The sequence below is a fragment of the Coenobita brevimanus genome, chromosome 27, assembly GCF_032717465.1.
Source record: "Coenobita brevimanus isolate Jiangsu-jjx chromosome 27, ASM3271746v2, whole genome shotgun sequence".
Taxonomy (NCBI): domain Eukaryota; kingdom Metazoa; phylum Arthropoda; class Malacostraca; order Decapoda; family Coenobitidae; genus Coenobita; species Coenobita brevimanus.
In genome coordinates this window covers 21,526,490-21,551,950 of record NC_136980.1, presented here as the reverse complement: position 1 = coordinate 21,551,950, position 25,461 = coordinate 21,526,490, and the positions used below count along the sequence as shown (strand labels likewise).

Sequence of the window (25,461 nt, the reverse complement as noted above, 5' to 3'; positions counted from 1 at the left end):
ATGAAGTAAGGACCAGATGGAAAGAATATTTTGAAAGCCTGATCAATGGGAATCGAGAGAGCAGAGCGGCTGTAAACATGATTGGTTTTGGGGGTGTGCAGAGAAGGAATGCAGTGCCAGGAGACGTGACACTAGCACAGGTAAGGAACGCTGTGAAACGGCTGAAAAATGGGAATGCAGCTGTGGTTGATGAAGTGTGTGCAGAGATGCTTAAGTGTAGTGGAGAGGCTGGAATGAAGTGCTTGTTGGAGATATGTAAGAAGGCATGGATGAGTGAAACTATGCCTGCAGACTGGAAAAAAGCTGTGATTGTACCCCTGTACAAAAGTATAGGTGAGCGAAGTGAGTTCAAGAATTATTGTGGCATAAGTTTATTGAGTGTGGCAGGAAAGGTATATGGAAGAATTATTACAGAGAAAGTAAGAGATATCAGAAGTCCTAGTGAGTGATGAACAGGGTGGCTTTAGGAGTGGCAGAGGATTTGTCGATCAAGTATTTGCAGTGCAACAGATAGCAAAGGAGGCTTGTGAGAAGGACCATAAGGTGTTTATGGCAATCATGGATCTGCAATGATCATACAACAAAGTAGACAGAGAGGGACTGTGGAAACTTTTGCGCATGTATGGTGTAGATGGTAAGTTGCTAGGTGCCCTCATGAGTTTTTATGATGGTAGCGAAGCATGTGTAAGGGTTAATGGGCATCTAACTGAATGGTTCACGATTGGTGTGGGCGTGCGAGAAGGTTGTGTGATGTCCCCATGGTTGTTCAATATATATATGGATGGGGTGATGAAAGAAGTAAAAGCACGAGTAATGGAGAGAGGGATGGCGTTGGTAATGAATGGTGATAGATGGAATATCTCAAATTTATTGTATGGTGATGATGCAGAGTTTTGCTGATGTTTGTGAGCGTTGTGCCTTGAGAGTAAATGTAGAGAAGAGTAAAGTGATGGTTATTGAGAGAGAAGGTGAATCCCAGTGTGATGTCACAGTGAATGGAGAGAGACTGGAATTGGTGAGAGAGTTCAAATGCTTAGGTACATGATCGAAAAGTGAGGAAAATGTGCAAAAGAAGTTGAAAGTAGAGTGACACAAGGAAGAAAATTAGCTGGTGCAATGAAGGCCTTGATAAGAAACAGAGGCTTCAGTGTTGCAGCTGCACGAGGCTTATATGAGGGAGTGTTGGTGCCAACTTTAACATATGGGTGTGAGACTATAGTGTGGCATGAAAATGAAAAAGTCAAGAGTAAGAGCAGTGGAGATGGGACTGCTGTGGAATGTATGTGGAGTAAAGAGGGTGGATAGGAAACGAAATAATGTGATTCATGAAAGGTGTGGAGTGAGTAAGTCGATGGACACCAGAATCGAAGAGAGTGTCCTGAGATTGTATGGTCATGTGGAAAGAATGGATAACAATAGAATGGTGAAAAAGGTATACTTGAGCGAATTTGAAGGAGGGATGAGGCAAGGTTGGCCAAGGAGAAGGTGGAGAGATATGGTAGAGTGTTTGAGGAAGAGAGGTTTGGAAGTCGGTGAGAAAAGGGAACTGAAAAGAGATCGAGCTGGTTGGATGAATGTTGTGAGGAGAAGTGCATGATCAGGGATTTTGGCACCCCTTGCGAGCATGGTGGCGTCCGGATTGACTCAATCGGATACGTTCGTGTGAAGCTGAAGAATGTGGTGTATGTTTTTGGCTTATCCGTTAGAGCCAGGATTCCGGGGGCTTGAATGATGAGTGAATGGAAGTGTGGCATATTTGATTTGGGCAAGTTTGTGCTGTCTGGACGTTAGTACTCCCCACCCTGCCCTTGGGTGGGAAAGGAGGTCCGGATGATGATGATGATGATGATGATGATGGAATTCTGGAGGTCTTACTGAAAATAACCTTCACAATATGTATATTAATAAATTGTTATTGTTAAAGCAACTGTTGCCACAATATAATGAAGGTAACTGAAATTAAACGTGACAACAGTTTACTGTCCTGAATTACCCCCTTCACCCACGGCAGGCCGGTGGCCAGTCGAGGCACGGTGACCAGTCAAGGTGAGTGTTCTCGCCCAATCATTATTCTCGCGGCATTGAAACGCCTGACTTGGGTTTCGCCACGCTTGCCGGTCCAGACTATTTTTTTTTTTTTTTTTGGAGGGGTGGGGCAGGCGGTGGCTCAGTCGGTAGAGAGGAGGTCTGCAATCCTACAAGATCCAGGTTCAAATCCCCGCTGGGGCAGGGAACAGTTTAAGGATACAAATATCATTAAAGCAGACTTTACTGATCTACCAGAAGTCCCGCCTTCTCGTAAAAATACCCCCGCTAACACCAATACACCAGTCCTGTTTGAGACAGCCCTAGCATGTATTCAATATGGATGCTGGGTGTTAGCGCCGAAATGGTGACGTGTAGAGGTGTATGGTATGTAGGATGACTACTGGGCCTTGGGAGCAGCCTGTAAAGCCTATGCCCAGAGTCGGACACATAAAAAAAAAAATGATGGGGTTATAAAAGAGATACTAGGTAGGGTAGTGGATGTTGGCGCGGCCCTAATGAGAGAGGGCAGTGTTTGGGAACTCCCTGTACTGTTGTACTGTTGATGCTGTGTTATTAAGACGAAGATGAACTGCAAGGCTTGGTGAATAAGTCTGGGAGAGTGTGTAAGAAACGGAATTGAAAGGTGAATGTAGGGAAGAGTAAAGTTATGGTCTTCGGGAGAAATAAAGTCACTGAATGGTCAGCGAGACTGGATGAGGAGGAAATGGAAAATATGAGTGTGTTAAATGCTTGGGTAGTGTAATGAATAAGGATGGAAGTTTAGAGGGTGAAGTGCTTGAAAGAGTGCAACAGGGAAGAAAGGTTGCTGGTTCTTTGAAAGCAGTGATAAGAAACAGGGAGGTGAGCATGGAAGTAAAAAGCCACTGCATGACAGTATTGTGATAACAACTCCAAAGTATAGACGTGAAGCATGGACCCTGTTGGAGGGACACAAGTCAAGAGTTGGAGCAGTGGAAATTAGTTTTTTGAGAACAAAATGTGGAGTCACATGGAGAGACAGACTGACAAATGAGGAAGTGAAAGAGCGTTGTCGTGTGGATGTGAATGTGACAGAAAGCGTTTGGAGAAATACACTGAGGTAGTTTGGCCATCTGGAGAAGATGGAGAGCGAGACTGACGAGGAGAGTGGATGTAAGTGAGGTGGAGGACGGGGCAGGAGGAGGAGGAGGCCAAGGTTGAGATGGAGGGATGAGGTGGAGAGGTATATGAGAGAGGGGAGTGTGAGTTGGGAGCAGGGCAGTGAAATGGCGGGGACAGGGTGACATGGAGGCGATTTGTTTGTGGCCACCTCTTAGGAGATTATGGCGTCTGGCAATAGACAGATAGAATACTTTCCTCTCGTGTCCTGGGAATAAAACACTCAGCTGTTCATCAAAAACACGAAGAATATATTTAATCTGCTTTTCTGTTAAATAAAACAACGGTCTGCACGCTTTTATTACAATAAATAGGCAAAGAGTGCTTGCATTGACGAATAAAACACATCTTTATCTCAATGGCAACTCTCCTCTCTCTCTCTCTCTCTCTCTCTCTCTCTCTCTCTCTCTCTCTCTCTCTCCTAATTTATGCTATTTTTAATATTCTTTTCTTTTTGTCTTTTTATGGCACGTTCACAGGCTACTCGTTCTCTCGCGCTAGATGTTTACGTCCTCTCTCTCTCTCTCTCTCTCTCTCTCTCTCTCTCTCTCTCTCTCTCTCTCTCTCTCTCGATAATATTTGCTGAAGGGCGTCTAGCTACACCCATGAAGTATAACCATTGACTGTGTATAACTGTATTTGCTAAAGAGGGCAAATGGCAAGATCCACCACATTCTCTGTTGAACGTGGGCTGTATACCATTACAATAAAATCTCTCTCTCTCTCTCTCTCTCTCTCTCTCTCTCTCTCTCTCTCTCTCTCTCTCTCTCTCTCTCTTTCTCTCTCTCTCTCTAAGAAGCGTTTGTTGGTACTGCAAGAAGATTAAGGAAATAAAAAAAATAAGAAACATCCCCAGGGTGTGTCAAACAAATGGAATGAGATTATCACTATAACAAGGGAAAGTCACGTACGTATAAAGGAGATCAGGTCAAATAACAGAGAAACTTTATTTTTTTATACTTGGCTGAAATCATCACGAAGTTAGGAGCAGGCTTTATACATGAGGGTATTATCAGTCTTTCCACTGCTGTAGCTCTTATAATTCCATTATTTCATCGCTACTGTTTATTTTCACAATTAACTCGTCAAAAAGGTGTTCCCTTGCCATAACCTTTTTCTCTGTAGCCAACGCTGTCCGTTTCGTCTCCTTGGAATTCAGTACTTATAATCTCTAATATCCACTACAATTTTATTGCCTTTCATACAATAAACTGAAGAGATAGTTTATGTTTGTCTGTATGAAAAACAAAATCCTGCACACTACCTTTGTTTTTTTCAAGCTAACATACTGAGCTATTTCCGCTGTTGCACATACATTTTTGAACAAGGAGTAGCCAGTCATTTCGCTTAGGTCTGATTATTTATTTATTAATTTTATGTGTCCAACTGTGGCCACAGGCTTCACCGTCCGTTACCATGGCCCAGCAGTCCTCCTTCGTTCTTCCCCCTCCACATGTCAGTGTGGTGTTACCTCAGTCCGTGCAGTTTATACTTTCATTAATACACGAATAAAGCAAACTAAGAAAAACTTCGTGATATAATGATAGATATAAAAAGACATGTTTTGAAGGCTCCTCGGCGAGAGTGTTGCCATCGACATGGATGTGAGCATTTATTCATCACGGCAAATACTCTTTGCTTATTTATAGTTATTAAAGCATACCGACCGTTATCTTGTTTAATCAACGAGCAGATAGAATATATTCTTCGTGTTTTTAATGAACAGCTGAGTGTTTTATTACCAGGAATACAGGAGGGAAGTATTTAAAAATAAATCTATGTATCTATCTATTGCCAGACGCCTTAATCCCCTAAGGGATGGCCACAAACAAATCGCCTCCACGTCGCCCTGTCCCCCGCCATTTCACTGCCCTGCTCCCAACTCACACCCCCCTCTCTCATATACCTCTCCACTCCATCCCTCCATCTCATCCTCGGCCTCCTGCTCCCTCTCCGCCCCTCCACCTCACTCACATACACCCTCCTCGTCAGTCTTTCACCCTCCATCCTCTCCACATGGCCAAACCACCTCAGTGTTCCTCCTAACGCTTCCTATCATATGCATATCCACACCACAACGCTCCTTTATATCCTCATTTGCCAGCCTGTCTCTCCACATAACTCCACAGGCTCCTCTTAAATAACTCATTACAATTGCTCTCACTCTTGACTTGTGTCTTTCCAACAACGTCCAAGCTTCACTTCCATACGTTAGAGTTCGTATCACAATATTGTCATGTAGTAACTTTTTCAATTCCATGCTCACTTTCCTGTTTCTTATCACTGCTTTCAAGGAAGTAGCAACCTTTCTTCTCTGTTGTACCCTTTCAAGCACTTATCGATAATTTGCCGTCTGTTGCGATGACATCATCGGCGGCCAATCAGCAGCCGCGAATCAAATACACCCTACTCGCCCCAACATCTCAGGTGCACAGGTCAATCAAATAGGGTATAGTTGGAGACCTCATTGTGTCTCCCACAATACAGAGAATGTTATTGTGAGGTGTAAAGCTAGCAGATGAAATCATGCTTGAGTCTTCTATAAAAATGATACATCCCCATGCAATAATACAATAATAGTCTGATATAAGCAAGGAGTACCTGGTGGAAAGTAAAAGCAATAATTCTCCAAACGATACAATATAAACACTAAGTTATGAATTTTACTAACATGTGTCGGATGAAAGGTGTGTAATGACAAAACTTAAGTGATTGTGTCATAAACTAGCAACCCTTTACCCTAAAACTTGTCTAACTCTAATAAACTCAGGGTATGATTCCCATGCATGCGGTTCACGAGATATTTAGCTATTGGTGAACAAAATTATCATATCCTTTGACATTACTCACCTTTATATTTGTAAAGCATCAGATTCATCATTAGTATCGCCAACTGCCTAATCATCATCAAGTCTCCTCCCTCATTACCACGGTTCACTATCCATCTATCTATCTCTAGCCCGACGCCCTAATCCCGCAAATTGTGGCCGCAGATAAAAAGCCTCCAAGTCGCTCTGTCACCCACCATTTGACTGCTCTCCCCCCAACTCACTCCCCCCTTTCTCATATACCTCTCAACTCCATCCCTCCATCTCATCCTCGGTCTTCTCCTCCCGCTCCCTCCCTCCACCTCACCTACATACACCCTCTTAGTCTGTCTTTGATTCTCTATTTTCTCCACGTGTCCAATGCACCTCAGTGTATTTCTCCTAATTTTCTCAACCACATCCACATCCACCCCACAATGTTCCTTCACTTCTTCATTCGTCAACCTGTCCCTCCATGTCACTCCACATGCCCCTCTCAAGTAACTCATTTCCACTGCTTTCACTCTTGATTTGTTCCCCTCTAGCAAGGTCCATGCCTCGCTTCCATAAGTCAGGGTAGGGATCACAGTACTATCATGCAGTGACTTCTTAACTTCCATACTCACCTCCCTGTTTCTCATCACTGCTTTCAATGAGCCAACAACCTTCCTTCCCTGCTGTACCCTTTCAAACACTTCATCCCCAAATGTTCCATCCTTATTCATCACACTACCCAAGTACTTGAATGCCCTCACATTCTCCATTGCCTCACCACCCAACCTCACTGTGCAGTGTGTGCCTTCATTCCTCTCAAACATTATAAGTTTACTCTTGTTTACATTAACTCTCAAATTCTTCTTCCTACACACTGTCCCAAATTTATTCACCAAACCTTGCAACTTCCATTCATCTTCACTCAACAATACTGTATCATCAGCAAACAGCAACACCGGAATCTTCCACATCTCACCCTCATTCATTAGAGCCACCCCTACATCCACTGCCCTACCTTGCACCTCCTTTACAGCCCCATTCATGTATATATTAAACAGCCATGGAGACATCACACATCCCTGTTTCAGTACCACAGATCAAATAACTCACTCAGCTCACCATCCACTCGCACCGTAGCCCTAGCTCCTTCGTAGATACTCTTCACAGCACTCAACAATTTCCCCTCCACTCCATATATTCTTAATACCTTCCACATACCTTGCCTATCTATTCTGTCATAAGCTTTCTCCAAGTCCATGAAGGCAGCATACACTTTCTCTCCCTTCTCTATATACTTCTCCACTAAACATCTTAGAACAAATATCTGATCTATACACCCTTTTCCAGAGAGCAGAGTGGCTGTAAACATGACTGGTTGGGGAGGGGGGTGTAGAAAAGGAATACAATGCCAGGAAACGTGAGTCTCTCACAGGTGAAGAGTGCTGTGTGGGAAAGCAGCTGGGGTTGATGAAGTGTATGCAGAGATGACTAAGTGTAGTGGAAAGAGTGGAATGAAGTGGTTGTTGGAGATATGTAAAATGGCAAGGATGAGTGAAACTGTGCCTGCAGAGTGGAAAAAGACTGTGATTGTACCCCTGTACAAAAATAAAGGTGAGAGAAGTGAGTGCAAGAATTATCGTGGCATAAATTTATTCAGTGTGGTAAGGAAGGTATATGGAAGAATTAGTATAAAGTTAGAGAGCTATGAGAAGTCCTAGTGAGTGATTAACAGGGTGGCTTTAGGAGTGGCAGAGGATGTGTGAATCAATATTTGCAGTGAGACAGATGGAGAAGGCCTGTGAGAAGGAACATAAGGTGTTTATGGCATTCATGGATCTGGAAAAAGCCTACGACAAAGTGGACAGAGAAGGATTGTGCAAAGTTTTGCGCATGTACGGTGTAGATGGTAAGCTGCTAGGTGCCGTCAAGAATTTTTATGATGGTAGTGAAGCATGTGTAAGGGTTAATGGGCATCTAAGTGAATGATTCACGATCGGTGTGGGCGTGCGACAAAGTTGTGCATGCCCCCATGGTTGTTCAATATATATATGGATGGGATGATGAGAGAAGTAAAAACACGAACAATGGATAGAGGGATGGCGTTGGTAATGAATGGTGATGGATGGAATATCTCAAATTTGTTGTATACTGATGATGCAGTACTACTTACAAATAGCGGACAAGAACTTGGTAGGCTAGTGCAGAATTTTGCTGATGTCTGTGAGAGTCGTGCCTTGAGAGTAAATGCAGAAACGAGTAAAGGGATGGTTATTGAGAGAGAAAGTGACTCCCAGTGTGATGTTGCAGTGAGTGGAGAGAGACTGGATTTGGTGAGAGAGTTCAAATACCTGCGTACAGTGATAGAAAAGAGAGGAAAATGTGCAAAAGAAGTTGAAAGTAGACTGACACAAGGAAGAAAAGTGGCCGGTGCAATGAAAGCCTTGATAATAAACAGAGGCTTGAGTGTTGCAACTGCACGAGGCTTATATGAGGGAATGTTAGTGCCAACTTTAACATATGGATGTGAGACTATGGTGTGACATGAAAATGAAAAGTCAAGAGTAAGAGCAGTGGAGATGGGACTGCTGAGGAATGTATGTGGAGTACAGATGGTGGAGAGGATACGAAATAATGTGATTCGTGAAAGATGTTTATTGAGGAAGTCTGTGGACAACAGAACGAAGAATGTTCTGAGATGATATGGTCATGCGGAAAGAATGGATAACAATAGAGTGGTGAAAAAGGTATACTTGAGCGAATTTGAAGGAGGGTGGAGGCGAGGTAAGCCAAGGAGAAGTGAGGAGAGCTATGCTGGATGAGTGTGTGAGGAAGAGAGGTATGGAAGCCGGTGAGGCTAGGGGGCTGACAAGAGATCGAGCTTGCTGGATGAATGTTGTGAGAAGAAGTGCATGATCAGGGATTTGGCACCCCTTTTTAACGTGGCAGCGTCCTGATTGACTCTATCGGATACATTTATGTGAAGCTACAAAACGTAGTGTATGTTTTTGGGGTATCTGATAGAGCCAGGATTTGGGGGGCTTGAACGGTGAGTGAATGGAAGCGTGGCCCATTGGATTGGACAAATATGGGCTGTCTGGACATCACTACTCCTCACCCTGCCCTAGGGTGAGAAAGGAGGTCCTGATGATGATGATGATGATGAAGGATTAATTTATAGTTTATATATTTTTAGTCTGTGGTGTTAGAGGGCATTAATTTTATGAACTTGATGACTTGGCAACCCGCACCAATGAGTATTCATGAAGCAGTTCTTGATATAGGATGTGAGGCTAACATTGTTTAACCCGCCGCATGCCAGTGCTGTTTTAAAATGGTCTGACATAATTCCGCGGCCAGTGCCAGTGCCGTTTTAAAACAGTTTAAAATAAAAAAATTCACTGTGACCGCATTTTTCAAGATTCGCGGGTAAAAATTTGGCAGACATGTATGGTAACTTCCTCTACCATCCTCCAGGCCGTCAAGGCCATACACTAACTCGTTCCCCCCCTTCACACTCACTCTGCCTTACTCTGCCTGTGTGCCTCACCCAGTGCTGTACATAGTGAAGGCATTTTATATTTTCATGTAAGCGTAAGTTGTAAATATTTTCTTGTAACTGTAAGGACTATATAGTGAAGTCAAGTTGTAAATACCTTCTTGTAAGTGCCAGGACTGTACATAAAGAAGTCAGGTTGTACCTGTCTTCAAGTAAGTGGAAGCTAATGCATTCACAGTGAGAAAGACATGCAAATTGTGATAGATGCTGAAGTAATAAGTAATCAGAAAAGTGTACTGAACATTGCTATACCTTCCCAGCATAAATACCTGAGTATACCTTACATAGAAAACGGCTTTCTCTCATGTAAGTGGTGAGCGTGAGAGAGCAACTATACCTGTACACAAGTATGCAGGACTCAATAAAACTCATTTCTGACCCTCGGTGAGCATTTTAATGGCGAAATTCCATGTTTCCACTTCGAAACCTATAATTTTAGCCAAAAAAAAAAAAAAGGTCGAAAAATGGCCGGCACTGGGGTGACTCAAAGGGCTAAAAATAGCCGGCACACGGCGTGTTAAGATAGTATGTAACAGCTTTATTATCAGAAAATAAGAACAATAACACATATGTCTGTGAATGTGAGTATTTAATGAACTTTCATTTCCTCCACCAACGAGGTTACGTTTTTGACGGCGTTGATTTGTTTATTTTTGTGTTTGTTAGCAGGCGTACTGAAAAACTATGAAAAAATTTTGCTGAAAAGTTTTGGATAGGTAGAGTATGCCCCAAGGAACAATCCATTAGATTTTAATGGTGACTGGGATCATCTGGATCCAGGATTTATTTTTTAAGGATCTTTACCAGTTCAGCTTTTTCTGCATAATTGCATCTAACTCATTAAATAGAGCCCATAATGCACTTCGCTCTTGGTGGAGGTTCGTAATCTGAGATTGCTTCTGTTTTAATTAGTAGCTGACATATCTAGCCATGAGTTAGGTAGAGATATATTGCAGGGGAAACTATACTCATTTTACTCAAAATTGCCCTAATATAATCACTGTCCCTCTTGAATGCTACTGTAAGCTGTAGAAATACTGTAGAATCATTAGCACCGGAATATGTTGCTAGTCACGAAGTATTGCTATGGAAAGGACATGGAGACGTAACACTGCCTTTTTCTGCCACTGGCCTATACAAAATATGTTGTAGAGTGTCGAAAATCTGGGAAGAGCTAAGGTAAAGGAGCTATAGAGGACATGTAAAGATGGCCAATGAAAATAACAGACTACTTTACTGGTGCTGATCTGCCGTCCAATGCCACTTCAACAGGCAGTAAGGTAAGTAAACTGATATTTATAACCATGTTATTGTCAGAGTGCCCTTAGTTAAAGAAAGTGAAGTGGCGTTGTGAGGGGAGAACCTTGTTTTTATGAAGGTTTGTTAGGTTAGCTTAACCCGCCCCATCCCGTCGACGTATGGGTACGTTGCAATGATTTGCATTTGCCAGTCCCGGCGACGTACCAGTACGTCGTGCAATTGCAAGGTCCCTAATTTGCACAATTTTCAACTTTCGCACGTGATTTTTCGTATGTATACACGGGACACCTTCCTCTATTCCTCTACAAGATGCCAAGCAGGGACAATGCCTTACACTGCATAACCTCCCCCCTCCCCCCCCTCATGCCATTGTCTTGGCAAAGGACCTGTTACCAGTGACCTGCCTAGTAAAGACATTCAGGGCCAGAGTGATTCCCCAATCGATGACAATATGGAGGACAATGTTTACATAGCATTAGAAGAAGAAACAGCCAGAAATAATGATCAGGTAATGTGGCAAAAAAAGGTCAGGTATGGTGATTAGTTAGTGAGTGAAACAATGCTTATAATGCCTTTATTACTGCTTGAAAACCAATATACTCACATACTACATATACATTCGCACCAAGTAAATAAATAAATACCGTTTATGAGTGGATAAAATAGTTACCCTCCCATAGAACTCGTTTTCTTTGGTGCCAGCATGTTAGAAAACCCACTCAGATAAGGAGGAACTCCTACCTGGATTGGGCACTTTAAACCTCAGGTGAGCGATTTCTCTAAGAATTTTCGATGTTTCTCACCAAAAGCAAAGGTTTTAGCCAAAAAAAAAAAATCGAAAATACCTCGGGACTGGGGGATTTCGGAGGTGCAGAAAACCTCCGGACGTGACGGGTTAAATAAGGCTAAGGTTTTGATGAGGAGAGAGAGAGAGAGAGTCGTAGGTGGGGAACTGGGCAGGGAAGTAGAGAGACGTGTGGTTGGGTGCATTAATGCCACAAAAAGGTGACCTGATGTCTAAGAATTTCAAACATGGTACTTTCATCTGCATGTTATAAACGAATTTGTAAATATTTACTGCGGTAAATTGACATATTATCGAACACTGGACGCACCAGGGAGGACGTAAATTTACATCTTAACCAACCTGGGACAAACTGGGGGGAACACAAACTTGTCAACCAGGGGAGAATGTAAATTTGCATCTTGACCAACAGCCGACAAGCTGGGGAGGAGGTAAAGTTGTGTGTCAACCAGAAATGGGCTAAACAAACCTGCACCTATTTCCTGATGCCACACCCTGTAAACGGTGACCTCAACAAAATTATCTCGATTCATGGCGTCTGGCAATGAATGAGTGAATGAAATATTCTCACTACTCAGGAATGACAGCTTTTCTCCCATCACACCGCTATCCCAAGCAGTTCCCCTTTCAGACATTTTCCTTTGCACTTATTTATACATACTAAAAATTGCATTCCTACAATGCTCTAGAATCCCTTGCAACTCCAGCCCCCCAAATATATATATATATATATATATATATATATATATATATATATATATATATATATATATATATATATATATATATATATATTGCTGCATACCTGAAGGTACTGGACTGGGAACTCCTCCAGGTAAGGCCCGTCACCATACTGCATTTGACCCATTATTGATGTGAAACTAAGTTTTTAGTTTCATCCCCCTTGGTTGGACAAATAATTAACTTCTTCTTGTCAATGTCACTTTAATAAACCCTAATATTAATGACAATTAACCATGAAAACACGACATTCGATGAAAAGTGTTCATATTGTATAGAAGTCTTTGCACAAAGAGAATGACCGGCCTCATGTTGTCATTATGATGGAGAGAGAGAGAGAGAGAGAGAGAGAGAGAGAAAATGTCAGCAGACTTTTGCTTACGTTGACCATTTTTTCCATCGCACCGCACTGAACACAAAGGCACACCATGCAAACATAACTTTGCCTCCGGCTGGTCTGTGACGCAAAGGCCAGGAGAGTGACTCACCAGGTTAAGGGTGACTCACCAGGCAGAAGAGTGACTTACTAGGCTGGATAGTGACTCACCAGGCAGAAGAGTGACTTACTAGGCTGGATAGTGACTCACCAGGCAGAAGAGTGGCTTGCTAGGCAGGAGAGTGACTCACCAGGAAGGAGGGTGAGGGTGTGTTTGGCCGCCTGAAGGTTGATATCAGTGACCATCAGTCGGGCGCCCTCCCTGGCCAGCACCTGACAGCATGCACGCCCAATGCCGCTCCCGCCGCCTGAAGCGACAGGCAGTAATAAGTTCACAGTAAACTTTAGCCTTTAAATATAAAGCATTACCTGTAGTGTGTGAACTGCTATCTTACTGAACAATTTTCTCAGTCAGCACCCGGTGCTTTCTCTCTCTCTCTCTCTCTCTCTCTCTCTCTCTCTCTCTCTCTCTCTCTCTCTCTCTCTCTCTCTCTCTCTCTCTCAGTCAGTCAGTGCTCAGTGCCCTCTGCTTGCTGCACAGTGCTCCTTCTTGAGTAGTATAGTGTTCCCTTTCATACTATAGTTTTTATGTACAATGGCGGACAGTCATACAACTCTGCTTTTTAAAATGAGCAATTATTAAACTCACACAGTATTGTAAAAAGGCTGTTGAGTTCCAGTGATCGCATCACTGAGTTTTGAAAGTCATTGCTGACAGTCCCAGTATTAATCATAATGAATTCTATCGATATTTATTCCTGCAGTTGTACAAGCATCGATATATCACTGCTCTGTATACAAGCTCCATGAGACCACCTGATACTGCAGGACCAGACACAAGAAGAACACAATTTCATCCATTCAGTCTAATGATGCATTGTTTCTCTTGCTACCTTCATACAAATTTAGTCAAATTAGCGGAGACCTTTTATATCAATGGATTAATCAGTGTGGTATATAACCTCACCAATTCATCTCTGCTGAATGATATCGCCTGGAGGTAGGAAATATAAAATTATCAATACTCCATTGGACTGAAGGGATTAGTGATAACATAAAACCGATGAGCACTCCTGCAATCTGATGACAACAGGGAGACTAACAGTATGACGATGTGGGTTTGAGAAATTTTACTGATCACCATAACTTTACACTACAACACACTGCTTGGCTACCATAGACTTAGGCTGCCGTACAGTCAACAAAGGCGGTGTCGTCTTCGAAAACTGTTCATGTACCCTCAGATTTAACGTCATATTCTAAATGACGTTGCAGGTTTTGTAGCATATCTGCCATAGCAATTTATTTTTCATAATGACCATTTACTTTCTCTTGTGTGTTCATTATAACGTTGTAATATCAACATATATCAGTAACAAGCAACAGGATACCGAGATATAATGTGCAGAATGAATTGCTAAGGAAGACGTCTTATGAATTCTCCCCAGCCACTTCGAATGTGACCTTTATATACCGGTCAAGTAGGTGGTGGCGACCGTCATTCATTTATTTGCTGCAATGCTGTCTACTTTTTCCATGACCTTTATCATTCCTTTTCTGTATTAGCCTTCCTCTTTTCTTATTGTTCCCAACCTTCCTCTCACATTTTATTATTCTTCATTTCATTTCAGCTGGCTCTGCGCTGAATGACAAGCTTAATGTTTTCTTGTAACACAGGAAACCATACACAGTGATGAAGATCCTATTATGATGCCCCTGTTAACTGGGTGGAGAGACGCATATGCGCAGTCCATCCAAGAACCAATACTTTATATTCTTCCCCGCGCCTTTCCGTGGCGGGGCAGTTGCCTTCCTGTGGTTCGTGGATCTCTCCGTGGAGAGAGATTAGGGTTACACTATAACAACAGTAACTGGGCTGGGAGAGTGTGGGAGCGAGAGGTGGCGGAGGTAATGCTGGAAAAGGTTGGTAACAAGACCAGGGTGGAGGTGCAGTGATTGTGTTTGAGTCCCATGTATTATTATAATGACCAACAACAAAACCCGGACCCTGCCACCCATCCTACCATCCACCCGTAGAATCTACCATCCACCCTGCCTATTGCCCACCCACCCACCAATCCACCCCCAACAGTTCAACCGTCCCTCCCACCTTGCCCACAACACTCACTCACCTATCCATCCACAAACCCACTCAACCCATCTATCCAGCAACCAACCCATTCACTCATTCCAGGTTCACCAGCACACACACACACACACACACACACACACACACACACACACACACACACACACACACACACACACACACACACAAATGAGATGACACCTTTTATAGAACTGGTGCAGTGTGGTGCGGTGAGGATCTGTCCGTTCTCCCCTTTGGGGCTAAGATGCGAATGAATGTGTTTGAATGGATGAGTAAATGGGGAGTGTGTCGTCCTGTCTCGGCTACCTCCCTTTCCTTGGGGGAAGCAGCCCAGGTATATAGATAGATAGATAGTAATACATAGTGGAAGATCTATTAGCTAATGCATAGTTACTTGTTTGACAAATGTTACACTTTAAGTGTAAATGCTCATATTTCCTTGCTGAACAGCTGCTAAAGGCAGCAGAGCTCTGTGCAGCAACAATGGCACCGTGCAATGTTCCAGTATCCCGCACCGTGTGCGGTGGTGGGATACCGCAGAGAAATCCTTGCAGATGCAATGTGAACGCAGTTCCATCATCTGCGAGTACGGTGTGGGTGCGGTTGTATTTTCTCTACTGCGATACATGTGCCGAATTTGTAGTTAGTATGAATGAAAAAGAGTGTTTAGTCACGCACCACAGAAAACGGTAAACAACTGTGTGCTGGTGTTGTAAATCACTGCACGCATTCATTCAATCCTTACCTATTCATCTATTCAGTCGCAGTCATCATGCAGCCTTGCCACACCTGTCAGTGTTCCTGGGATTTCTTCCCCAGAAGCAGGCAGGGTTAACTGTTCATTAGATTCTTATTATGAAAGGTTAAGCCGGGTTAACTCGCCAGCTAGGAAGGGTTAGCCTTACATTAGATCCTAAGTAAGAAAATGATTAAGTCAGATTAAACTCATCACCTAATTCTGGTGACTGGACATACCTTTGGACAATTAAGCCCAATATAAGCACAGAGGCCTTCATTAGGTCAGCTCACATCACAGTCAGTCACACACAAGTTCATTGGTACTCGCCCCTCTCTTAGCAATGCCTACCTTCGTACCATATTGCTTGTAACTTTTCACTAATTCCGAGAATACAGTTCCGGTACTGGGTGTTTATGTTGTCCTGAATGTTAGAATCAGCAGAGCTTCGTTTGTGGTACGCCAAGGTGAGTGATGGTCTAGATAATTTTCGCATTTAAACATGATGGAATAGATTTAAATCATTGTACCTTAACATTCTAATTGTATGAGAATTTAGGGAACTGCAGCATGACAAGGTAAATATTGCATAAGGTCTGTTGTTCTGCAATTTTCCCCCAGACAGAAAGATATGAGAGTCCTCTTATCAACAGACAGGCAGGTTGTCCTTGACTGTGTGAGTTGTCAAACCCATCACCTTTCCCAACAGTCTGAGTCCCCCTGAATATTGAGCAACATTATGCACCAAAATTCTCACCCCATTCTAAATACATCTGTATGGATGTTGATGAATACAGTGACTTCTCTGATGACGCTGAGGACACGTCAGCAATTCAGAAGTAAATCAGAAAATTTATACTCAGACGTGTTCCATTCCCATTTTCGAGAACAAGAGCTCTAACCCTCGGCGCTTTCTGGGACTGCACGTATCATGGCCACCAGTGCCCCTAGTGAAAGAAATTTAAGTCTACCTGGACTCGTAGCGTCAGTTAGGATGACAAGCCTCAATCTATCCTGTGTCGATGATAATTACCTGCCACGATAGTGAAGCTGGTATTGTTTTCAATGTGTGTGTGTGTGTGTGTGTGTGTGTGTGTGTGTGTGTGTGTGTGTGTGTGTGTGGTTTAGCATGATAACTTCACAACCGCTCAAGATATCATAAACAAAAATACAGGTGTGTAATAGGGGAAAAAAAGTGATCACGAGTTTGAAACTGGTGAAATTAGGTCAAGGTCTGTCTGTCTGTTACCACAATGACTTCGGAACCGCGTAAGATATCATCACCAAATTTTACAGGTGTGTAGTAAGGATGAAATCTTTTACAAGTATTGTTTTCAGTTTGTCTTTGTATTTATGTGGCTGTTAGCACGATACCTTCTCAACCGCTTAAGATATCATCACAAAATTTTACAGGTGTGTAGTAGGGTTGAAAATCTAAGAGTTCGAAATTGGTGAAAGTTGGTCAAGGTCTGTATGTCTGTTACCATGACAACTTCACTATCGCTCAAGACATCATCAAAAAATTTTACAAGTGTGTAGTAGGGATGAAAATCTATGAGTTCGAAATTGGTGAAAATATGCCAATGTCAAGGTCATATTCCGAACCGCGCTACATATGTATCGGCTCACGGTTGTTGTGATTCCCCCCTGGGGGGGCCCTCTAGTTTATTCATGAATTCAGACTTAAATGCTAAAGATTAAAAAAAAGTAAGAATGTATGCAAGAAAAGCTACATCAGCATGGGTCACGAACTTCCACAATCTAGTCAAAATTGCTAAATGAAAGCCTAAAATATACCATATAACCATATTGCAATAAACTCCTTGCTGTCGCTTTCTATTTAAGTTTTCCCTTTCTGTATCATACTCTAATTGAGAATCATGTAATACAGTTTTAAGTATACTGCATATGAATGATCTTGATTACATGAAGTCCAGCAGTCAAGTATGTGGATATAGGACTGAAAAGCAAATTGTGGGATTCTATTCTGCCGATGTGGTACGGGTGTGGTTCCATGTGTACTGGCTGTGGTGCAGGTGCAGACAATGTCTTGTTGGTGCGGTGCAAGTGCTGGTCCAAGACATCTAAAATTGCCCGGTTGGGGTGCAGATGAGGTTCTAACGCTGCGGTTGTGGTGCAACATGAATGTGCTTATATATTCCATTTTACTTCGAACTGAGAGTTCTCTTCGGACACTATTCGCTACGTCGTTATAACAGGTAGTCTGATGTTATCAGATCCGTCATCTCTCTTGCCGAAACATTTATTACTCTATTTCCTATTACACTGAAAGGTCACATCATTGAGAGATTTCTAGAGGTTACTCAGCCGTCAGATAAAAAGTCAACAGTCTTCCGGGTGAAGTCTCCAACTTTTGTTTTAAAGCTTCCCCTTGCTTGTTTTTTCGACATGCCAGGTGTATGTTCACTTGTATTTTATCTATACTAGTCATATTCGCAGCACATTTATTTTTTCTATCCAGCCATTGACCAATTCAATCCATTTAAATGGCAACTGGGAGCTAGACTACCGAGTCCGGATATTAACTGCAAGTGTGACTAGGCTAAGAGATATAAGGTAGGGCAGCGGACGTTGGAGCGGCCCTAATGAGAAAGGGCAATGTTTTGAAACTCCCTGTACTGTCGTTTGCAGATGATACTGTGTTGTTAAGTAAAGACGAAGGGGAGCTACAAGGCTTGGTGGATGAGTATGGAAGAGTGTGTAAAAAACGGAATCTAAATATGGGAAGAGTAAAGTATGATCTTCGAAAGGAATGGAGTCACTGAATGTACAGTGAGGTTGGATGGGGAGGAAATGGGAAATGTGAGTGAGTTTAAGTACTTGGGTAGTGTGATGAGTAAGGATGGAAGTTTAGAAGGTGAAGTGTTTGAAAGGGTAAAACAAGGAAGAAAGGTTGTTGGTTCCATGAAAGAAATGATAAGAAACTAGGAAGTAAGCATGGAAGTGAAAGTCACTGCATGACAGTATTGCGATACCAACTCTAACATATGGAAGTGAAGCATGGACCGTGTTGGAGAGGTACAAGTCAAGAGTGAGAGCAATGGAAATGAGTGACTTGAGAAGGGCATGTGGAGTCACATAAAGAGACAGACTGACAAATGAGGCAGTGAAGGAGCGTTGTGGTGTGGATGTGGATGTGATAGGAAGCGTTAGGAGAAACACACTGATGTGGTTTGGCCATGTGGAGAAGATGGAGAGCGAGAGACTGTCGAGGAGAATGTATGTGAGTGAGGTGGAGAGGGGAAGAGGGATAGGGAGGCCAAGGATGAAATGGAGGGATGGAGTGGAGAGGTATATAAGAGAGGGAGGTGTGAGCTGCGAGCAGGGCATTGAAATGGCTGGGGACAGGGCGACATGGAGCCGATTTCTTTGTGGCCACCCCTTATAAGATTAAGGCGTCTGGCAATAGATAGATAGATAGTGACTTCACTCACGGATCCCTGAGTGCCATTATGTGAGGAAGAATTCCTGATCACTCTTTAGATGGAAACAGTTGCTCCATAAAAGACATTCTTTACCGGAAAAAAAATTCGTTTTGTCCACAAATACTGATAAGAGAGGTGCTACAAAGCCTCTGTCTCACGAGAATACATACATTAAGCAGGTAGTTTAGAATATCAGTGATGTTGAAGGGAAGAGAAACAGGAAATCACCATTATGTATGTATTTATGTATGTATGCAGTGCAATCCAAAAGTAGGTATTCAAGGCACAAAACGTACCTAAAACTGAGACTAGACTGATCGGACTTGATTAAAAGAATATTGCTATTCACAGTTAGCAAGTCTGTCAGATGGCAGCACTGTACAGTACCCACATGGAGATGGCGGCCAAGAAATAATAGTCACCATGCTGGAGCAGTGGTACACAGAAGGCTTCAGTCCAGTAATATGATTTTGAAAGCTACAAATATATCTCCAGTAGAAAATCATTGTCAGTTGGTGAAAGTCTAACGAAACGAAGTGACGAGTCGTCACATAAAAATTTGAGGGTTTGGCTCCGAAAGCATTATTAAGGCTAATTGATCATTCAAATAATCAATATGTATATGACAGAGAATGTTTTGGTGTGTCCATATAATATATATAGATATAGATAGATATATATAGATATACATACTGTATATATATATAGGGAGAGAGAGAGAGAGAGAGAGAGAGAGAGAGTATATATATTTATATATATCTATCTATATCTATATCTATATCTATATCTATCTATCTATCTATCTATCTATCTTTATATATATATATATATATATATATATATATATATATATATATATATATATATATATATATATATATATATATATATATATATATATATATATAACCTCAATTATCCCAGCCTAACCAAACTGCAGCCTAAATTAACCCAACCTTAAATAAGCCATGCTACTTTAAACTCATTTAACGAAATCCCTAGGTATTTTATGAAATCATTGGTTACACAAATTCCCTGGGAGATATACAGAGAGAGAGAGAGAATTCATAGGCAGACAGTATCAATGATTGTATGTTTACGTATGTATGAATGTATGCATTTATACATATTGTCTCAGGACTTAGGTAACGACTTCAGAAAATTCTTGGGATGATTTTGAGGAAAGGAAAATGTTATGTCAACATGTGTCTAATTCTAAACCGTAACGGAGTTAGAGTTAGTTAAAATCCTGTGGATAAATAATGATACAAACTTTTCACATACCATGGCACTCGGTAATAGTATCTCCATAACAGCTGAAGATGGACTCGTGCATATATATTATTATTCCTCAAAATTAGTCTAACAATTAGGTCTTCGTGTTATTACTTCAGCACCTGGAACAAAACATGCATCCATGACTGCTGTGTCGAAGCCAGGTAATCATCGCTATCTCTAAAGTGTTTTCACCATGCGATAAGTACTGTACTACATTGGACTAAATGTTTTTTTGCCGTCATCACAATGACTAACGCCCGTAGTCTTGAAACTGAGGGCAGAAGTTACCTTTCCCGCACCCCGCTCGAGGTGAAAGCTCACACCTTCAACGTATGTGGTAATCTTGAAAGCGAGAGAGCGCACCCCTTCGTTTGGGTAGGCGCGGCACAGAGCTGGTGACACTGATTAATTTTAAAATTCAAAATCTTAAAATAAAAACAATACATATGACAGTTTCTAAGATTCACACACAATATAAGCTATTAATGTTTGCAATTCTTACCTCTTCTCTTATTAAAGACAGGCATTTGTTCTCAAATATTCTGTATAAGAGTATGCATACAGGATTTGGAGAACCTGTACCGCAGGAAAAATTCGGTGTCAGACATAGCTTCAAAGGGGTTCATGCGGTCAGTAATAACCCTACGAATACGCCTTGGCTGGTCATACCGATTTTGACTATATTGCTGCCCCAAATGCTTGTTTTTGCCATTCTTCCCATCCAGAACCCCGAAATCTCAACCCCCAAGACACGGGGGGGGGGTAATTGAAAACCAACCACGAACACCGAAAATAAAAGCCAAATTCCTTCAAATCACACCAAAATACACCAGAAAAATATATTGCCAGGCCAAAACAAAATAGTGCAGACTTGCAATAATTCACCGAACGCAAACATGAGACTTCGTAATTCACACAAACTGACTGTGCACCAGTCGTCTGTTTAGGTAGTATTTGGCCATTCTTTACCGTAGGAATTTTTTCACGTACTAATCAAACGAAATATAAAAGTATCATGCACCATATCGGATAAACAGCTTGGTAGAAATATCGAGAAACAAAATGGAAGTGGATACAGTATCTCAACTTGGTTTTCGTCTCGTCGTAAATTAACCAGCTCCAGAGAAGAAGTGAAGTCTTTTAAAACGATAAACATATTAAACGCTTATTTTTTTCTTTACACGATGTTTTTATCATTAGATTAAAATTCCCATCACACACACCATAGGGTCCTTCAAATTCTACATAGTTTTCTTTGCATCAGGCTCCTATAATACGACGAAGGGGCATGCGAAGGGGTGCTATGAGACTCCCCTCGGATTCAAGTACTACCCTGTGGTAATCCTCTCCCGTTCACCGGGGAACGCTCTCCCTTTCGTGCCTTCAGAGTGCCAAAAGATACGGATAAGGCAAGGTGAACGCCTTCCCACAGTTTAAGACTACGGCCGTAACCTTTTTATCTCATATATTAATTTACTGCCCAGTAACCATCAGTGCATTACACTGGCATCATCACAATTTTCATAAGAAAATCTAACCAGTAATACAAATGGTTACCAGATTCTGAAGAAATACATACCATCTGTAGGTGCCATACAGTAGCTAGTCAGTTATGACGGAAAAACCTGAGTTGTTCAGTTATAATTATGTTGTTCAGACAACATTGAGGTTTACCCGAGATCAAAAGAGTAGATAAGGTACACCCACCATTAGCTCTGCTGACTTCATTGGCTGTGTGGACGCCAACCAGCTGCTGCCTTTGGATGAGGTGTAATGGAAACTAAATACAAGATTTTCACAAAGAATTTTACACCATTGCCTCAAGATAGTACACCATCTGGAAAGCAAGTGTGTGTGTGTGTGTGTGTGTGTGTGTGTGTGTGTGTGTGTGTGTGTGTGTGTGTGTGTGTGTGTGTGTGTGTGTGTGTGTGTGTGTGTGTGTGTGTGTGTGTGTGTACCATCATTTCACACATCACAATGTCTCTGCGAGGGCAAAAATGTCGTGGGCGACGAATTCGGAATTGTTGTTGGTCGACCATCTCGCATCCTCCATTGCTTGTGAGAAACTCTTAAGTCCTTGTGACAGCTGCCCACCATTCTTAACTGGGCCCCGAGATGTGGGAAGTCACAGCGCTTGCGTGTTTTTATAAATGACTCTTGGGATTTCACCTGTGTTTAGAGACACTCAAGGATTTACGAGTCATTCTAAGGACTTATAGCGCTTTAAACCGGCCAGAGGTCTAATAACTGAAGACAGTAATGGTAAGTTCTTTCTCACAGGGTTTATTTATTTCTTGTGCTGGTATTTTCATCATGAAATTATCTTAAATAGTTTTTACAATAAATGATGACAACTACAAGAAAACTAAGAGGACTTGCAACACATTGTTTGAATATTCATCACCTTCAATCACCCTAAGCTGTGTTAAATCGTCTGGCTATAGCTTGAATAAAATATCAAACGGACATCATCAGTCCCTTCAATCCAAGTAAAGAATTTGTTATACTGTGACTATCTCAAAATTGTACTTGGCTTCAGAGAGAGTTTTCGATTCTGAGGGTCTGCTATATCCTTCATTATCAGGGTCAGGGCGCTCTCCTAGGTGGAATGAAATCATATGACAACAGCAAGGATAGACTACAAACAACTTGTTGTCATGCAGTGGAGAGTAAGAGACTTGTGCGTTATCATCTGTACACCAACTGACCTTGGCTCGTATTCTCGTCAGCTAAAGAAGCTTCCAAACACCTCCTCCTTTTCCGATTAATTTTTGAATATGGAAGGTTGATATCCGTTTGTACGTTATTCAAGGAGAGTAACGCGATCCTGGAAGGATGAAGGATGTATATAACATAGAAAAGGAAGGTAAAATGAAAGAAACAAAGGACGAGGTGCTCGGGAGCTTCCTTAATCGACAAGAATACGGGCCCTTGAGTAGTCTGTCGTAGGGTACGCCACTCAGTCGACTCAATTGCCAAGCGGCGGTAATATGACATCACGGTGACTGGCAAGTTGGTTAGAGGTATATAAGTGCTTGATTATCGTCAGCTGCGAAGAATACCTAATACTGATGCCAGTTTAGTGTTTTCATTCTAGATCTAGAGATGTTAACGAAATCCAGCCATATCAAAAAACACTTCCACAAAATGTTAGCGGTATTCCAGTGATTTTAAGCTCTTGTCAAACGATTATCTAGATTTATTACTCGTCCCCGCCCCGGAGGGGCTCAGGGACGGTGTTGTTTTCACTCGGTTTGCTTGTTTATTTTTTGTTTGTTTGTCGGTCAACAACTTTTCGCGAAAACAACTGGTGCGATACTGATTAAAATTACGGGAATGATGGACTACGATTCCCCGATGTCCTCATTAAATTTTGGACCAAATTGGGCCAAGGCTCAGGCTCCAGACCCAAAAAATGTAAAACGAAAAAAAGTATAAAAAAAAAAAATGCCACAACTCCTTTCAAATTCGTCATATCGGCAGGAAACCAAAACATAAAGGTGCATCTTTCAAATTTGCATCCTATAATATTCTTCATTACGTCACGGGGGTCAGTTAGCAGTAGAGGAGTCACTGTCAGGTGGGTCGTGCCTAAAATTTCAAATGGGCATAAAATCGTCAATTTTCACCCGATTCACTCCAAATCTGATAGGTGACATCTTTGATTTGATATCCTGTTGTGTTTATACGTCAGCTCTAAAATGACTGCCGGGGACGGGTTTGCTGTGCCTTGGCACCGCTTCTTGTTTAATATTTAGTGTCATTCCAGCTGTATGTAAGAGCAAGTTTAACGGCATTTGTAGGTTTGGATATGACATCACCATTCTCTGCGCCATCTGCCTTACAAATTTATTTTACGTGTTTCACCTTAACATACTTTTTACTAATTTTTCAGTATATTATTGTACTTTCCAAACGAATTTCTTAGGCGATGTCTTTCGAACAACATGGATGAAATAAACCTTCATTAAACCCTTCATCTCAAAAGGTCTTTCCTAAATGCGTTATAGAAATTATCCAGAGTTAGCATGAATAAATGTACTGATACGTCATCACAGTGAAGAGATTAATATTATATATGTCGTAGTCTGACATAGCTTGCAGAAATAACTGTAAATGAACAAATTTTTATACACTGTTATTAAAACCGTTCCGTTATATGACGTTTTCTGTACACTTCTCGCAGCTGACGGATGATTTTATTCACTCAGGGGAAGATTTCTCGCACTGAAGAGCTTACCGTAAGATTTCGCAAAAAAAAAAAAAAAAAAAAAAAATCTTACTTAAATCTTAGTCTGAGCCAGAGGAATTACTCTGTCCACACCGATAACCTATTTTTCCCATATATTCTCACTGCTTACAGACCTTCCTATGTAGTTTAGGAGACTTTTCAAGATGGTGGAGTTAGATATCACCCCCACTTTCCATCACTACAGGGACGCTCTCCCATATTAACAATAATCATCTTGAGGTTGCAGCAGTAACAGTAGTAGTTCTTGTAGCCCCAGGTTCATCTATAACGTGAACCTGGTGGACTGAAGGCTGAAGTTGTCGTTCTCACACAGTCTATCATCCTACTCTCGGGGGATAGGGAAATACCTGAGGGACGTTTGTGTAACCAAGCAGTTTAGCAGACAGGTTATATCGGTGCCACTACATGGAGGCATCCCTGTCCAGTACATTGAACAAAATGCAAAAATATATTAACAAATCCTTCATTCAGCAGAAGAAGTCAAGCTCCTGTATATGATAGAGTGCATTCAGTGTTACCTGTGACGAGAGCGATTCTGCCTGTGAGTGTACATGACGGTGTGGTGGTGATGGTGGTGGTGTCTGCTGACGCTGCCATTACGACTGGTCCCACTCACGCTACTGCACTGACAGCCTTGCACTGGCATAAGGCCAATCTGTGTGTGTGTGTGTGTGTGTGTGTGTGTGTTAAAGAGAAGTATTTGTGCGTGACATTGAGGGAACGATGCTTATCGTCATGAAACTTTTAGGCGATAATGTTAAGTGGTGTGTGTGTGTGTGTGTGTGTGTGTGTGTGTGTGTGTGTGTGTGTGTGTGTGTGTGTGTGTGTGTGTGTGTGTGTGTGTGTGTGTAACA

General features: G+C 41.9%; 1 protein-coding gene across 1 annotated transcript in view; it reads right to left on the bottom strand.

Annotated features, from left to right (window-relative positions):
* LOC145394492 ((3R)-3-hydroxyacyl-CoA dehydrogenase-like) overlaps positions 1-25,204 on the bottom strand; it is a 68,631-nt gene extending 43,427 nt beyond the window's left edge. Inside the window, exons 1-2 of the mRNA XM_080268340.1 lie at positions 25,126-25,204; positions 12,977-13,093 (exon numbers count right to left, since the gene is read on the bottom strand). Of these exons, the coding sequence (XP_080124466.1) occupies positions 12,977-13,093; positions 25,126-25,204 (196 nt within the window). The remainder of the gene's footprint in view (positions 1-12,976; positions 13,094-25,125) is intronic.
* Between the last annotated feature and the right edge of the window lie 257 nt (positions 25,205-25,461).